We start from the raw sequence: 17,745 nt of genomic DNA, 5'->3' as shown, positions 1-17,745 counted from the left end.
TAATAACTTTGAGGCGGGCAGGCTCCTGTAGGAACACTTGCCCCCACCCCCCCCAAGAGATTTGAATGGATCAATAATCTTGCGTAGCTTCCACCGTCTATCCATAGTGGCCTTGCTGAGGTCAGAGCGTACAAAGAAAGACAAATTCTCAATTATAACCGGGGAATTAGGTCTTGCTTTTAGTGAAACTGCCTGTCTCAGTAAAAAATTCCCGAGATAAATAAGAAAGGGACGGGGGTATTTGCTTTCCTTGTTCCTCTGAACAAGTGGCAGCCTGTGAACTCTCTGGAGCTGGGAATCCCAGTCCCAGTCGGATAGATCCGGGAATGCCCTCTGGAATAGTTTTACGACATATGCCCTAGAGTCTGCCCCCTCAGCCCCTTCAGGAATACCACAGAGTCTCCGATTCGATCGTCTTTGCCGATTTTCCAAATCTTCAACATTCAGCTGTAGGGACGTAATCTGGGCATCATGCTGGTTCACAACAGATTCTGTACGGTCTGACCCTTCTTCTATGTTAACTACCCTATTTTGTAATTCCTCCATTTTCTGTGATATCCCCCCCAGCTTAAGAGACATCTCTTGCAAGGAATTCTGCAGCTTGCTGTTATCACATAGCTGTAGAAAATGTTCTTGTGTCTCCTGACGGTGATTGGTTAGAGTTTGCAGAATAATATCGAGAGATGAACGAACAGTCTCTTGTTCTCCTGAGATGGCTGGCACAGAGACTGAGGTTGAAAAATCAGATATCACCTGAGCTGGTGAGGCAGGGGGAGTTGATGAAGTTGAGCTAGAGGCAGGGTTAGTGTTATTTAATATTATCTTGCTTGAGGATATTGTCTCGGTAGGCAGAGTCAGAGCAGGTGGGAACAGAAGCAAGTTCAGGGGATAGCACTGGAGAAATTATATTTATAGAAGGCAATGACGATATATTGTCGATGGAAGAGAGGCCTTTTAGTAAAACAGAACAGTCTCGAGAGGGATCAGAGTCTGTAGGGCTAGTACGAGAAAGTCGCAGAGTCCTATTTTTCACAAGCCCTTTTGCCTGTATCCATTTCCTAAGAGGGCTTTTTTCCACAAGGAGAATCTTCCTAGGGGGAGGGGCTGTGATTAAGGACGGTGAGTTTGCAGAACCAAGAGCTTTCCCTCTCTTATTCTTGGTTTTTAGCTTTAATTTAGCTTTGTCTCTTCTATCAGCCAAAAATTTGGCGGTGTGTGGTGGAGAACCGGTATCCACTAGATCCTCGTATTCCTCATTGAAACAGTCTTCACCAGCCCCCTCTTCCCCCACACCTTGTGTACATTCGGTAGATGCATAAGCTCCATCAGTAATAGAAATTAATGTTTTATCAAGTGTCCCCATTATAAGAGGGCCACACATCTCTGAGTGATCCAGGGCCAAAATCAAGGTACAGTCACCTACTGGGTTTGAGGGCTCCAGAAAAATTGTCTCAGACCCGGATCCCTCCTCTGACCCTACACCTTTAGTTTGGTCTGCGACCTCCTCCGGACCCCGCAGCACTGGCGACCCTGGCTCAATTAGCGGGGGAGTTTCAAAGCTGTTGGTTAAGCACGATACCAAATTGCCAGTATCAGTCAAGGGATCAGCTTGCTCAGTGAGTACAGTTATATTGCTCTCTCCATCATCTGCAACTGTGCCGGTAGCAGTAACGGCGTCCGCTTCGTTTCCCCTGCTACTTTCAAAGGTTCCGTCTGACCCGCTTTTAACAGAAGCAGAAGTACCCGAAACCACAAGCACGGGCGGGCGGAGAACTTGCTTACTCAATGGTACCAGGACAGCTCTTCCTGGTGATGTCAATACATTCAGAGCGGCCACCAGGTGTGTGGAGGGCTCGAGGGTCAACGCCGCTGCATTCTTCGCGGGGGCCGTCTTCCTTGCTGGACTGTTCCCATGAATCCGAAACCGGTCCCAGGATGCTTGTTTCCGGTCCAGGGAAGACATGGCTTGGCAGTTCGGGCTGGACTGTTCCCATGAGGCACAGGGTCAGACTGATTTGCATATGGCCATGTCTGAACTGGGGTGGCCGAGTGAGCTAAAGAATGGTGGTGGATTAAACCCAGATCAGTTGACTGGGGGTGAGTGTTTGATTTGCTCAAACGCTCCGTTCATCATCCCCTTTTGTATCCCTACCTCCGCAGCGGCATTCTTATTTGCGCGTGTCGCTCTGGGCCGTCTCAGCCCGAGGCACCCGCACCAAACACTCGGCGGCAGGCACTGCCGTGCGAGACAGACCCAGCCGCAGCCAAAGACTTGACCAGCCGAGCGCCGACCCGCTAACCAACCGCGGAATTTCATGCCGGGTGAACAGCAGGGGAATTCAAAGCAGCCGAAGCGTCCGCCGCAGTGACTCAGCAGCGGTAGGAAAAACAAGCCGGGTGGGAAACCCAGACTCAAACTGAGTTGAGTTGCTTCTTTTCTTATTATAACTCTCCAATCTCCAGTCGAAAAGTCTAAATAATCCGTTCGCCTGAGAGCAATAACAAACACATCTCTTTATTCCGAATTTGTCATAGCTTTGCCGGATAGGGTGGGTAGGGAGCCTCCAACTAGTTGCTGCTCCACGGCGTCCTCAGTCCGCCATCTTCCCGACTCCCCTATGTTTATTCCACAGACATTTGAATTTGGAATACAAGCATCATGGTTCTCCAGCTGGGCTTTAGTGCAGTTTGCATGTTACTGAATTTTATGTCATTAAACATTTGACCAGTGATACAAATATTTATCATTCTGAATCAGACTTTACTATAGTTGCTCATTATTTAAAAATTAATCTCTATTTATTCTCGTTTTATGGTCCACTCAGCAGCTGTGACAATAAATTGCATCTTCTGTGAAAAGGATTAAATCAAAACTAATTTGGAATATATCAAATACAGTGTTATAGTCTGAAATTTAACCGTTTTACCTCTTCCAGGATTTCTTCCACTGACCTCTGCTCCTGAGGTGAGTTGTCCGGACCCTGTAGATGAAAGCCCAAGAGACGGCTGCTCCAGTATGGATGCAGGTAAATGGTAGATCTGTGCTTTGTTACGTGATATGGGCTTCCCTGCATGTATGCACATTCCAAGCCCAGTGTACTATTGAGATATCAGAATTGTTTAAGCAGCGGTATAGGATGGAGTTGCACCCATCTTTTATTCTCAGCTGCTCCCATAGGTAACATGTTACTAAAGTTGCACATTGAATTACCATCCTGTTTCTTTCAAACATGTTGCCAAATGTGTTTTTCCCAGTTTGTCTTGGTTTACACGATCAACGCCGCTCTGTTATAATGTTCTATTTCTTTTAAAATTTCCTCCTGTCTTATTTTCCTTTTGCTTTCGTTAATATAGATATATATATATTGATAGTCAATAAACAGTTTTTACTATTGCCTTTGTGACTTTTTTTGTTACTTTCGTAGTGCCGCTTTACCCCAGAGAATATAAAGTGCGTTACATAAAAGCCAGAAATGGGGGTTAAAAGCTTGCACCTTAAAAACTGTTTCAACTGTGTCTAGGATAGATGGGTGTTTTTGAAAAGCATATGTGATTCTATGAGTTTTTGGTCTAATTAAACTATACATATTTGATTCATCTGGGCTGCTGAAAGCTACAAATATTAGCTGATTAAGTCTTACAATGAGAAATAGTCATATAGTGTCTTTTTAAAGCCCAACACGATGCACACGCATGCAGAAAGTGGGCTGGCAAAAAGAACAAGGACTTCCTGCCAGCAAGAGTTTAATAACCTGTAGGAAGATTTGGAAGAATATTTTGGATTTCCTTAACTTTTCACCTCTGAGTCTTACATGGCTCTTCGTTCATTACAGGGCATTGTTGGAAGCGGATAGATTGTCCAAAGAAGGACTTGTTGACTCCTCTAGTCTGAGTTAAGGAAAAGTGAATGATTCATGTTACGTGTACCCCTCCAATGCACTCCTATGACCAGTGCTGCTGTAAGGCTCGGGAGAACATTAAAGTTGTTTTCCATATCGAAGATGGTCTTTACACTAAGGTACTTTTTCTAAGACTGCTGACCTTAAAGGGTCATCATTCTCATCAAATACCTCTTAGGCCTACTAATATGAATAGCTATAAAATCTGTAACTGCATGTGGAAAATGAGCATTTCAACCCATTAAATGAATAGCGGTTTAACTAAGGCTGCTCACTTCCTCTATCTGAGTGTAGGCAAATCCAGACTTGCATCTTGATGCGGGAAAGAGACTCCATAAATTGTTCTAAGGAAATCAGTTGTAATGTTTCGTCCTGAGTGTCAGGCAGCAGTCCCTAATCGCGGATCATTTAAAAAAACAGTCTAAGTTCAATTTGAAGATCAGATCAATGATAATCATCTCCTGCGTGTCTACCAGTCTTGTTTCAGATCACACTGCAGAGCAAAGACCACAGCCTTACACACAATTGAGGATTACCTCTTGACCACAGATAAAAATGACCCCTGCCTCTTGTTGTTCCTGGACTTCTATGCTGTCTTGGACACAGTCGACCAAACCTCCCTCAAGGGCACCCTTGAGTCTCCAAAGGGATTCACGGTCTCTCCGTCTATCTTTCCAACCAACACAAGTTTACTCACTCAGGTATCTCCGGTTCACAAAATGTCCCTATCACCTGCGGAGTCCCCTAGGGCTCCGTGGTGTCTGCTATCATGTACAGCATGGGGGCCCTACAACGACTGGGGGCATTGACGAAGTAGCTTACCTGCAAGCCCACCTGGACATCACGCCTTCTTGCCTCGCTCTCCCCCGCCGCCGCACCAGCCACCGCGGCCGCCGAGAGGGAGGAGCACTCACCAAACCTTGCCTACATTTCTCAGGATCCCTTGCTGGGACTCAGGGACGCTGCCTGCAGCATCACTTTGCCGCGCCCGGAGGCGCATTAAAGACGCAACGCTTCTCCCGCGTCGCGGACAGAGCCCGGGTAGTGGGCGGGCCGGGGACGACCAGGGACGGGATGGGCCACCCCCCTTGGACCTGCCCTAAGGTATTTTCCGTGACTCTTTGCTGCTTGACTGAAAAATTACATACTGGAGTAGGCACACTGAAATACAGGAGGTATTAACGTGGAAATTTCTGTGCAAATTGACCAAATCATCTAGGTTAATTATAAACATCATTGGTTTAAGTATACCGGGAGGAAGGGGGGTAAGAGCCTTTATTACGATTGTGAAGTATGGCCACTAAACCTAAAACTCGCTCCACTAAGGGCAAAATAGGAACCCCCCTCAAATCGAAAACCCAGGGCCAGAAACAAGTGATGCAGTAGCCCACAAAGCCACCCCGACAGTTATCGATCTAATGCTAAGGAAGGTTGCAGGGGACATAGAGCGTGCAGAGAGATGTATATCAATGACCTGAACCTCTTTGCCCCTGACCCCTACCCAAACTGGGGATCTAAACACCAATGACACACTAGATAAAGGTAGTAGGGACAATTCATTTGATGCTGTCCCCTGTGCCCAACTAGTATTCGAGGACGATGAATCTATAAACAGAGAGGTAAATAGAAAACCTAGGCAAAGAAGTAAAAAGCGTAGAAACAAGAATTCACAAATAAAGTCCTGGAAAAAGCCTACAAAGGGTAACAAGCCAAAAGATACAGAGGATGAGGTTCTAATAATAGAACCTAAAGCCCCCCCAATTCCCCCGAGGTGGCTTGATTCTGTAATTCTAGACTTGCAAAAGCACTTGGAGGTGTTTATAACCAGCCAAATTAAACCGCGGGTGAGTAAACTAGATAAAATAACCAATGAATTGCAGAGACAGGGTAAGGCCAGAGAAACTTCTATATCTAACCAATCAGAGAAGGCTTTGCCAGTAGCCAATCCACCAGCTCATCACCCCCTAGTACCTAATAACTGTGTAAGCAATGAGCAATGCACCATTGCACAAGTGCATGCAGTGCCCAAAGGGGTAAAAGAGGGGGGGGAGGGAAGAATACAATCGCAGGGAAATATGGATAGAAATAAAACAGTAGGACAGGGACACTCAATACAAATGCAGCCAGAGATAACTGTTATCCAGTATTGGGGTATCTTTCATAGATTCACATGCCTGAATCATTCCCCGTCGTCGAGGCGGGAGTCCCAAGGTAAATACAAAAGCAGTGCCAAAAGCACTTTGTAGTAGTAGGCCCTAGAAAAGGCCTGAGGCCTAGATTATAGTAGCCTATCTACATCATTATGCTAAAAAGACCAAAGTCTTTGCTCCAACTAATCAGCTTACAGCACCCTCTAGAACCTTCCCTGCAGAGCCAGCTCTCCTCAGATTATCACCGCACGTCGTGGGTGAAGAGAGTCTCCCTGAGCTCTGCTCAGTTTTTCTTCAGCTTTACTTCTTTTTGGATACAGGATCATACCTCATTTCTCTGACCCTATTAAGGCAGTAATGTGGCAGAATGGCAGTGAACAAGGTAATAGACTATGATTTATGTCTAACCTTTTCCTCTATACTCTCACGTTCTGAGAGATGAGGCTTTGATGGGTCAGAGACTTTAATCTGCCACCTCTGATGAGGATGAAGAGAGATCGAAGGGAGAAGTCGCGCCAGTAGCTTACTGAGGGCGCGCATAAAAGCCATAAGATTCACCTTGAGTCTTTATTGGCACTTCTCGCAGAGGATACAACTCCCTTTTCATCCCTGACACTACATCAGGGAAGTCTTCTTGACCTGACATTAGGAGTATATACATAACTCCATGTCTACTATTACTGCCTCACCTTCATGATCCTCATCTACGATGATCGTTCATCTTATATGGTCGTCGACGATGGCCTCTTCTGCGAGGGTCTTTGACGATGGCCTCATCTACGATGGTCGTCGACGACTGCCTCATCTACGGTGGTCGTCGACGACCGCCTCGTCTACGACGGTCGTCGACGACGGCTTCGTCTACGACGGTCGTCGACGACGGCTTCGTCTACGACTGTCGTCGACGACGTCCTCAACGCTCGTCGACTGTGGCTTCGTCTATGACGGTCGTCGACGACGGGCCTCGTCTGCGACAGTCGTCGACGACGGGCCTCGTCTGCGACGGTCGTCGACGACGGCCTCATTCATCTACGACGGTCGTCGACGAAGGACGGTCGTCGACGACTGCCTCATCTAAAATGATAGTCTATGACTGCCTGATCTTTGATAGTGTCATCTACAATGGCAATGCCTAGCTAAGACAGTCGTCTATGACAGCCTTGTCAAGGTAGCCTCATATACATATGGCCTCATTTGTGAATGGCCTACACTACACATGGCACCATCTATGAATTGTTTCACCTATGGCTGGTCATCATTCGACGGAGGATCTCACCTATTTTAACCTCATCTATGATGGTATTGTTATGACTGTCTTCTATGACCGTATCACTCTAACAATGGCCTTGTATGCCAATGGCCTTGTCTACCAATGGCCTTGTCTACCAATGGCCTTGTCTACCAATGGCCTTGTCTACCAATGGCCTAGTCTACCAATGGCCTAGTCTACCGATGGCCTCATCTACCGATGGCCTCATCTACCGATGGCCTCATCTACCGATGGCCTCATCTACCGATGGCCTCATCTACCAATGGCCTCATCTACCAATGGCCTCATCTACCAATGGCCTCATCTACCAATGGCCTCATCTACGAAGGGCGAATGGCCTCATTTATGTTACCCTCATCTACGGATGCCCTCACTTATGATTGCCTCATCTTCAATGGCATTGTATATGGCTGTCGCCTATGACAGCCTCGTCTAGGATGGTTGCTCATGGCGGTTAGGTATTACGCTGTTCTAGTCTGCAAAAAACCTCGCCTACATAACCATGTCTACTACAAAGTCTATGATGAGATTGGCTGCGATGGCTTCAGCGGTGACAGCATCATAAATATAAATTTTTTAATGTAGTGGGCAGCAGCTAGATTTTGACTGCCAGCTACGGGTGAGCAAACAGAATATCTCCTTCATGGTTTCGAGGAGGTATGCAAGAAGATCACAAGAGTGGTACCTATAATAGACTAAGTCTATTCCAGAAGTGTTTCTGCGCATAGAACAGAAATGATGTGTACCTACTAGCAGCCCATCCGAACAGATAGGCCACCGTTCGACCAGATTCAGTAATTTCACAGACCGCTCAACGGCAATCTAAAATCCTGCAATGCCTATTACCACACCGCCTGACAAAGAAGGATGTCGTCTGGACCTTATAGTGAAAAAATTCTATACTTTGGCAGCAGCCTCTAGTAGAGCTGACAATCCTTTATTCATAATCGGTTGTTATGACCTTCAAATGTGGTTGGACATAGCGAGTTTCAATGACCTCATTACTGAGGACCGAAGGCGTGATGCAGGAAAGATTCTATTGGAAGGTGAACATGCCGCATCAAAAACTTTAGATTGCGCCTTGAACATTGGGAACACCAACCTCCTTCACTTAGCAGGGGAGGCACGGCTTAGACGCCAGGGATGGCTTAAAGCTGCTACCTTCAGCCCTGAGCAAAGACTCTAGGCATGGCCTATGATGAAAAGGTTTTGGTTTGGTAAACATTTTAATGATGCCCTCTTAGTTATAAAATCTGGCACTGATACTGCACGATCATTAAGCACCCTTCAATATGGGCGCGGATCTTTCAGATGACCGAGATGAAGGGGTTTTTCATCAAGAGGAGGATACCAAAACCAACCTAATAAGCAGTATCAATCTCAGTACAGCCTTGCAGCCAGGCATCTTGCCGTAGATAGTCTGTCTAGTTTCTCCCGTCAGGGTGGTCGAAAGAGATTTAAGTATCAAGGCTGAGACACTAATAGGAAGCCATTATCACCACAGGGCTCCAATCATTTTACCCTTTTCTCGCGTGGGCCCGAAGATTTCAGGTTTTGTTTACAAGTAACAGGGAACTATGTCAGACCAATGGGTTCTAAACCTAGTAACCAATGGCCACTCCCTGGAATTAATCAAACAGCCATATACTACTCCGCGCAGGGGTCCCCCTCCCCTCGTTTTCACAACAATTAAGTTATTTAAACGAAGGATATTTTATGGCTTCTCTGGATGGAGAGGATTGGAATTTCCTCATATCTGTCCACCTCAAACAGCACGAATATTTTCGCTTTCACGTGGCTGACGCATATTATAGGTGCGAAGTGCTCCCGTTTGGGCCGAGATCGTCACCAAGAGCCTTTCATGAAGTACTTGGTACCAGTGGCAGCAGCATTGAGATCTTGAGGAATGCAAGTATTCCCCTGTCTAGACAATTGGCTGCTCAAAGGTTCTTCAGAACACGAAACCAAGATTGCCACAGTAGATACACCCATCTCGTCTTTTCTCTGGAGCTGATTCTCAACGACAGCAAATTGCAGCTAGGTCCTATCCAAGTAAATGTATTTTCTCGGAGCAGGATTAGACACAATCCAGAACAAAGCAGTCTTGTCGCACGACCGCCAGTTGCGTTTTCAAAAATTGGCAAGGTTAACTTCAAAAGGTCAGTTTCAGTTCAAATGTTTGCATAGTTCCTGAAGATGTGCTCTTCAGCGATACATTTCATACCCTTAGCATGGCTCAAAATGAGACCTTTTCAGGAAGAACTACAGTTGCAAGAACAATAAACAATGGGTTCGTTAGATGATACCATCAAGGTTACACCGTGCATGATGAATTCTGCAAATTGCTGGTCGCAGACAGAGACTATAACCCAGGGTCGCACGTTCCTACAAACCATTCCAGGGTTAGTTTTAACAACTGATGCCTCCATGGAAGGATGGGGAGGTCACCGGCAGGATTTGCAGAATTCAAGGAAAATGGTCTCAAAGACAAAGACAATAGCAGATCAACAGGCTTGAACCCACAACGCTGTTCTGTCCCCTCAAGCATTCCTCCTGAGGATTGAGGTTTCCTCTGTGCTAATCCAGACCGACAATACCATCAGCATGTATTATATCAATAAACAAGGAGGAACTAAATCAGCTACACTCTCGTAAGAGGTTCAGGAATTGTGAGAAGGTGTCGCATTTCACAAGATGTCTTGAAAGCTGAACACGTCAGGGCTCTCCACAATGCTCTGAGCATGTCTCAGTCGGACTGTCACGAGTGGACGCCGGAAACGGGACAGGTGAACCCAGTGTTCCAAGTTTGGGTTAGGCCGGCATGGAAATCTATTTGCATTCAGAGAGAACAAGGAAGGCCGATATTATGTCAGCAGGTTCCCTTAATAGGGATCAAGAGGGAATGCCCTGTCCATGCAATGGTCAGGGGTTTGTGTGTACGCTTTTTCCCCAATACCATTGGTTCCAAGGGGGTTCTGCAAGATGAAGCTGGAAGGTTACCATCTGATCCGATTGCACCCCGTTAGCCAATATTGGTTCTCGGAATTTCTGCTATTGTTTGCAGGCAAGCCCATTCGGCTATGGCTTGAGCCTACGATGTTGTCAGGGGACGGAGATCAAGTGGTTCGTCCGGACCCACAGTTATTACACTTGCACGCACAGCTTATCATTTGTTAGAGTTAAAGGGCATCAACGTTTCAAAGAACTGTTGTGTAATTTTGGCCAAATCTCGTGCCCAAGGCACAATCAAGGCTTATCGCCTCAAATGGAAGCGATTTGGCGGTTGGTGTGAGGTGAATGCCATTCACTCAATTACAGTTACTGCAGAACAAGTTCTCCATTATCTTATCTTGCCAAGTATGGGCTTAGTTTTTCATCGAACAAAATGTGTCTTACTGCTCTTTCCAGATTTAGGAAATGTTAAAAATGTTTCTTTTTTCTGCTCTTCGGCACTTGCCAAACAGTTTATGGAAGAGCTTTTCCGAGCCTTCTCTCCAGTGCGAGCACCCTCCCAGAGTGGGAAATCAGCATTGCTAGTGCAGTTAATGCAGTGTACATTTGAGCTGATCCATAAACCAGATCCCAAATTCCTCACCTGGAAGGTTACCCATTTACTGGCTCGTACCTCGGAAATAGGGGTTGTGAGATCCGAGCTTTCACTATAAAGGAACACCTAATTTTTACATTTTCTTCGGAACTATGTAACCCTTTAGACAAATCCCAGGTTCATTCCTAGGGTACCAACACAATTTCACTCTAATGAACCGGTAAGATTAAAGACATGCATGTTTTCTTTCCAAATTCTTCAACCCCAGCGGAGAGAACATTGCATTCTTTAGACATCAAAAGATGCTTAAAGTTCTACCTCCAGAAATCCAAGATTTTAAGAAAATCAGATCTTCTGTTTGTGGCTTATGGCCAGACTACATTGGGTAAAGCGGTCCCTAAAGCTACGATTTCCAGATGGATAGCCTCTGCCATCCAGTTCTGTCACATCAAGGCTAACCGACCATTGACAAGGTCTGTTCGATTTCATTCCACAAGAGCTGTGGCAGCGTCTGCAGCTTTGTTTGCAGGTGTGACGCTTGAGAACATTTGCAAAACCAAAGGTGGTGATGGACGGAGCGTTGACAATACAAGCACTCACCCCCAGTCAACTGATCTGGGTTTAATCCATCACCGTTCTTTAGCCCACTCTGCCACCCCAGTTCAGACATGGCCATATGCAAATCAGTCTGACCCTGTGCCTCATGGGAACAGTCCAACCCGAACTGCCAAGCCATGCCTTCCCTGGACCGGAAACAAGCTTCCGAGGACCAGTTTCTGGCATTACAGCCGTCTTCAGCCCAGCTTGCTTGAATCCAGTGGCAAAGTGAGCAAGGGACTCACGTCTGAGCATACCCTGCCAACTTATGGCGAACAAAGCAAAACCAAAGGTGGTGATGGACGGAGCGTTGACAATACAAGCACTCACCCCCAGTCAACTGATCTGGGTTTAATCCATCACCGTTCTTTAGCCCACTCTTTGTTTGTTCGCCCTAAGTTGGCAGGGTATGCTCAGACGTGAGTCCCTTGCTCACTTTGCCACTGGAGTCAAGCAAGCCCGGCTGAAGACGGCTGTAATGCCAGAAACCGGTCCTGGGAAGCTTGATTCCGGTCCAGGGAAGACATGGCTTGGCAGTTCGGGCTGGACTGTTCCCATGAGGCACAGGGTCAGACTGATTTGCATATGGCCATGTCTGAACTGGGGTGGCGGAGTGAGCTAAAGAACGGTGATGGATTAAACCCAGATCAGTTGACTGGGGGTGAGTGTTTGTATTGTCAACGCTCCGTCCATCACCACCTTTGGTTTTTCTTTGTTCGCCCTAAGTTGGCAGGGTATGCTCAGACGTGAGTCCCTTGCTCACTTTGCCACTGGAGTCAAGCAAGCCCGGCTGAAGACGGCTGTAATGCCAGAAACCGGTCCTGGGAAGCTTGATTCCGGTCCAGGGAAGACATGGCTTGGCAGTTCGGGCTGGACTGTTCCCATGAGGCACAGGGTCAGACTGATTTGCATATGGCCATGTCTGAACTGGGGTGGCGGAGTGAGCTAAAGAACGGTGATGGATTAAACCCAGATCAGTTGACTGGGGGTGAGTGTTTGTATTGTCAACGCTCCGTCCATCACCACCTTTGGTTTTTCTTTGTTCGCCCTAAGTTGGCAGGGTATGCTCAGACGTGAGTCCCATGCTCACTTTGCCACTGGAGTCAAGCAAGCCCGGCTGAAGACGGCTGTAATGCCAGAAACCGGTCCTGGGAAGCTTGATTCCGGTCCAGGGAAGACATGGCTTGGCAGTTCGGGCTGGACTGTTCCCATGAGGCACAGGGTCAGACTGATTTGCATATGGCCATGTCTGAACTGGGGTGGCGGAGTGAGCTAAAGAACGGTGATGGATTAAACCCAGATCAGTTGACTGGGGGTGAGTGTTTGTATTGTCAACGCTCCGTCCATCACCACCTTTGGTTTTTCTTTGTTCGCCCTAAGTTGGCAGGGTATGCTCAGACGTGAGTCCCTTGCTCACTTTGCCACTGGAGTCAAGCAAGCCCGGCTGAAGACGGCTGTAATGCCAGAAACCGGTCCTGGGAAGCTTGATTCCGGTCCAGGGAAGACATGGCTTGGCAGTTCGGGCTGGACTGTTCCCATGAGGCACAGGGTCAGACTGATTTGCATATGGCCATGTCTGAACTGGGGTGGCGGAGTGAGCTAAAGAACGGTGATGGATTAAACCCAGATCAGTTGACTGGGGGTGAGTGTTTGTATTGTCAACGCTCCGTCCATCACCACCTTTGGTTTTGCTTGAGAACATTTGCCGTGCTGCGACATGGAAGAATGCCCACACGTTTACAAGACACTACTGCCTACAATCAGCAAATCAGAATGATGCGGCAGTGGGCCAAGCTGTTTTACGTCACCGGTTTCCATAAGGAGTATATTCAGGTACTAATGTTGGCTTATTTCATATAATGTACTCACAATTCAATAGATGTCTTATAATAGACAAACATATGTTAACATATTGTGTGTTTTTATGATGCTTAAAGTTCCTTTCAAGAAGGATATTGCACGATTTCTATGTTGAATATGAACATGATTTATTAATAGATCATTCTCTAGGCGATTGTTGGTTGTTAATTATACATTCATGGGCGTGCACTACAATAAGTCTCCCACCATCCGCAATCGACTTTGCCTGGCTTACTGCTTGCTATTCTGATTCAGGCATGTGAATCTATGAAAGATACCCCAATACTGGATAAGAAAACGAGTTACTTACCTGTAACTTCAGTTATACAGTATTGGTATCTTTCATAGATTCACATGCACCCACCCTCCTCCCCGGAGAGTCAGTTCTCTAAGTTCGGGATACTTTTTTTTTTTTTTTTTTTTTTAAACTTTATTTGTCATTTTCAGAAGCATCATACACAAACCATTAGCAATGGAAACAATACACCCCATCTTGCAGTACAAAAACACCCTGAATGACAGCTTTCGGCATAGGAACAAGTGCAAAGTCCAAAGGGATTGGGGATATCCACAACAGTTTATCACAGCCAGTAAATAGCCCCGGATGCAATAACCAGCCCAACCGGCCCCCACAGATAGTGTTCAGCAGCAGCGCATAAGTTGTACCAACAGCACAGGCTAACCCACTCCCTCCGGGTACAGTTGGTTGTCTAGCTGCGCCTGGTGGTCAGCTGCGAGTTTAGCAATGTATGCGCGGTACGGCCCCCATATGTCTAAGGGTCTAGACGATGTAGGGATGGTGGAGGAGTACTCTACGCAGTTGACATTGCAGGAGGCCAAGCTCTTCAACCAATATTTCACCGTCGGGCTTCTTGCGGAGCACCAAAGTAAGGCCACCTCGCGCTTAGCTAGCAAGAAGCCCAGCGTCGCAAGCCTGCGAACCGCTGGTGGGAAGTTCGTCACGAAGCCTAACAAAGCAATTTCAGGGGTCGGAGTTAGGGGGACGCCTAGTATTTTACCAAATGTGCTGTGTACCTGTAGCCAGTAGTCTTGCAGTCGGGGGCAGGTCCATGATAGGTGAGCAAAATCAGCCTCTGTAGTTTTACATTTCGGGCACATAGGGGATCGGGAGGGGTCTATTCTGTGGGCCAGAGCAGGGGTGTGGTACATACGCCTCAGGAATTTGAAATGAATGAGCTTGTGCCGGGTGTTCAACGATACTGTTTTTGTTACAGCACAGCACCGAGCCCATTCCTCATCCGTGATCTGTTTCCCCAAATCTCTTTCCCAAGCCAGGCGGACCTTCTCGTCTGCTGCAGGAGCAGCCGCTAAGCTAAGTCTGTATATCTTAGTTACCATGTGTGTCCCCGATGGATGTTGAATAACTGCGGTCAGGGGTTGCGCCTCCTCTGGAGCCAGTGGGAAGGTGGGAAATGTGGCTCGCAGTAAGGAACGCAGTCGGGACAGTACAAAGGAGTCCATAAAAGTACGGTCCTGGAACCGGGGGTCCTCCGTCAAACTAAAGGCATGTCCGTCTGGGAATAGGTCCCCCACCGTGTGTAGGCCGAACTTAGAGAGTGTAGTATGCACCACCGCCTCACCAGTGATCGGAAGCCAGTGTGCATTAGGGAGGGGGAGGAGTGGGGAGTATAGTATATCAAGTTTAAGTAACCTCCGGATTTTCTCCCAGGCCCAGCATGTGGACGATACCGTTTGGATATCCTGGGGGTCGCGGGGGAACCCTCTCGGGAGCAGTGTAGCCAAGGAGTGAGGCAACACCAGGTCTGTTTCCGGCTTCAAGAACAGTATGCGCGCATCTGGGTGGAACCAAGGGTATGCGAAGGAACCCTGTGCTGCCAAAAAATATCGATAAAAATCGGGCACTCCCAGGCCACCTCTTTCGTAGGGCAGGGTCAAAACGTGCCACGCAACTCGAGGGGTTTTGTTGCCCCATATCAACCGCAGCAGCAATGTTCGCAGCTGCGTGAAAATTTTTTTTGTCAGAGCTATTGGGATATTATTAAATAAGTACAAAAACCGAGGTAGCACCACCATTTTCACTATGGCAATGCGTCCCACCATTGAGAGCGGCAGCCTGAGCCACTTGGTAATGTTGTCCTCCAAAAATTCCAGCGCTCTGCCATAGTTGAGCCGGATAATGTCCACCGTGTTAAGATGGACGTGTATACCCAAGTATTTCACCGATTCGTCGCACCACTCCAAGGGGTACTCGCATTCCCAGGGCGTAGTGGCGGCGGTCAGTGGAAAAATGAGGGATTTGCGCCAATTCATGCGCAGGCCGGAGTATGTGCCAAACAGCGTGATTTCCGCTAATAATGGTGCCAAGTTTTCGGCCGGAGCCCGGACATAGAGTATTAGATCGTCCGCATACAATGAAGCGAGCAGAGGACCCGTGCGAAACTGTAGGCCCCGGAAGCTGTGGTTGTCCTGGAATTGACGGACCAAGGGGTCCATCGCTAAAATGAACAACAAGGGGGACAGGGGGCACCCTTGCCTCGTGCCTCTGGACAGGGAGAACTCCTCTGTAAGGGTGCCATTTAGGCGTATACGAGCCGTTGGCTTAGTATACAGCAACGCCACTGTGGAGACAAAAACCTCCGGCATGCCCATCCGTCTCATAATGGACAGGAAAAAGGACCACTCCAGGGAGTCAAACGCCTTCTCAGCGTCTAAAAGCACTGCGGCTGCCGGAGTGTCGGGGTCTACCCGGTGAAGCACTGCGAATAAGGTGCGCAGATTCAGCGAGGTGGATCGATGCGGCACGAACCCCGATTGAGCTGGGGATATGATGAATTCCATTAAAAGGGCCAGCCGCGTGGCCACTACTTTCGCCAAGATTTTATAGTCAGTATTCAATAGCGAAAGGGGCCTATAGGAGCCACAGAGGGCAGGGTCCTTTCCGGGTTTCGGGAGCAAGATGATAACCGCCTCCCTAAACGTGGGGGGCAAGACACCCATCTCCAGAGCCTCAGCATAGACCTCTAATAACTCCGGCACCAGTTCCTCCTTGTAGGCCTTGTAAAAATCTGCCGAGAAGCCATCGAGACCTGGAGCCGCCGAGCCTCGTAAAGCGTCTATGGCTTCCACTACCGAGTCGGATGTTATCGGGTGTGCAAGGAACTCTTGCATGTGTCTTTCCAGAAAGACCAATGCAATTTCGTCAAGGTAGGAACCTTGAGCGCGCAGGTCGTTGGCAATGGATGAGGAGTAGAGGGTAGTGTAGTAGGAGAAGAAGGTGTGGGATATTTCGGGGGTGGTATACCGCCGCGTACCATCCGGGGCCGTTATTTCCGTGATGTATTGCGCCTGTCGTGGCGGGCGTAGTAGGTGTGCTAGTAGCCTCCCGGGTCTGTCTCCCTCCCCATACTGCCGTGCCGAGTGCTGCGTGGTCAGAAAATGTAGCTCTCTATCGGCCGTTTCCCGAAACTCCAGCAGCAGGGAAAGGCGGCGCGTTTCAAGTGTCTCAGAAGGGGCTCGGAGCTGGTCCTCCTCCACTTGTCTGATGTCTTTCTCCAGGCGTGTAAGCGTGGTTCTAATAGAGCGCAGAACTCCCACATGAGTGGCAATGCATACCCCCCTTATAGTGGCCTTAAACCCCTCCCACAAGGTAGCGTGTGTGTCCACTGACCCCGTGTTCAGCTCAAAATAGTCCATGATAGCAGTTCGGAGTGTTTCGGTGAACACCGTGTCAGCAAGGGCCTTACCAGGGAACCGCCAGTGCCGTTCAAAGCCGCCAGGTCGTGGTATATCTAGCTGTAACGCCACTGGGGAGTGGTCCGAAAGTGTACGCGGCAGTGTGGTGTGTGATGTCACCCATTCAACCACCCCGGGGGAGAGCAGCCAGTAATCTAGTCTAGTCCAAGTGTTATGGAAGCTGGAATGGTGTGTATACTCCGTGGAATTCCCGTGTAGTCTAGCTTCGATGTCTACGAGGGAGTAGTCCTCACATATTTCAACCATGACCGGTCTGGAGTGTTTCTTAGTGTCTGCAGCGGTGGAAGTCCCGTCCCGTGTGGGGTTAAGGAGTAAATTAAAGTCCCCCCCGACAAGTAAGTGGCCAGTGGCTGTCGTGGTCAGTTTCGTCTGTAAGTTGTGAAAGAAGGCAGGGGTGTCAACATTGGGGCCATACACGTTTACCAGGGTAACCGTCTGATGAAACAGTGAGCCTGTCACCAACAAGTATCTGCCCTCCGGGTCTTCCACCGTGGAGTGTAGCATGAAGGGTATTCGCTTATGCACCAAGATGGCCACCCCCCTGGAGTATCTGCTAAAGTCAGAGAAAAAGCGGTGTGATCCCCAGCTCCTCGCCAGCAGCCGGGACCCCGTAGGACTCAGGTGCGTCTCCTGAAGAAACACAATATCGATTGTATGTCTGCCGAGGTAGTTGAAGACCTGCCTGCA

General features: G+C 48.1%; 1 protein-coding gene across 2 annotated transcripts in view; it reads left to right on the top strand.

Moving 5' to 3' along the window:
- LOC144772340 (uncharacterized) overlaps nucleotides 1–17,745 on the top strand; it is a 552,285-nt gene that overhangs the window by 323,647 nt on the left and 210,893 nt on the right. For both annotated transcript variants that reach the window (XM_078656588.1, XM_078656589.1), the window contains one exon: nucleotides 2,937–3,026. In XM_078656588.1, the coding sequence (XP_078512714.1) occupies nucleotides 2,937–3,026 (90 nt within the window). The remainder of the gene's footprint in view (nucleotides 1–2,936; nucleotides 3,027–17,745) is intronic.

The sequence above is a fragment of the Lissotriton helveticus genome, chromosome 8 (genome assembly GCF_964261635.1).
Source record: "Lissotriton helveticus chromosome 8, aLisHel1.1, whole genome shotgun sequence".
Lineage (NCBI taxonomy): Eukaryota > Metazoa > Chordata > Amphibia > Caudata > Salamandridae > Lissotriton > Lissotriton helveticus.
Note: the sequence above shows the minus strand (reverse complement) of the source record. Positions and strands in the feature narration are given on the sequence as shown.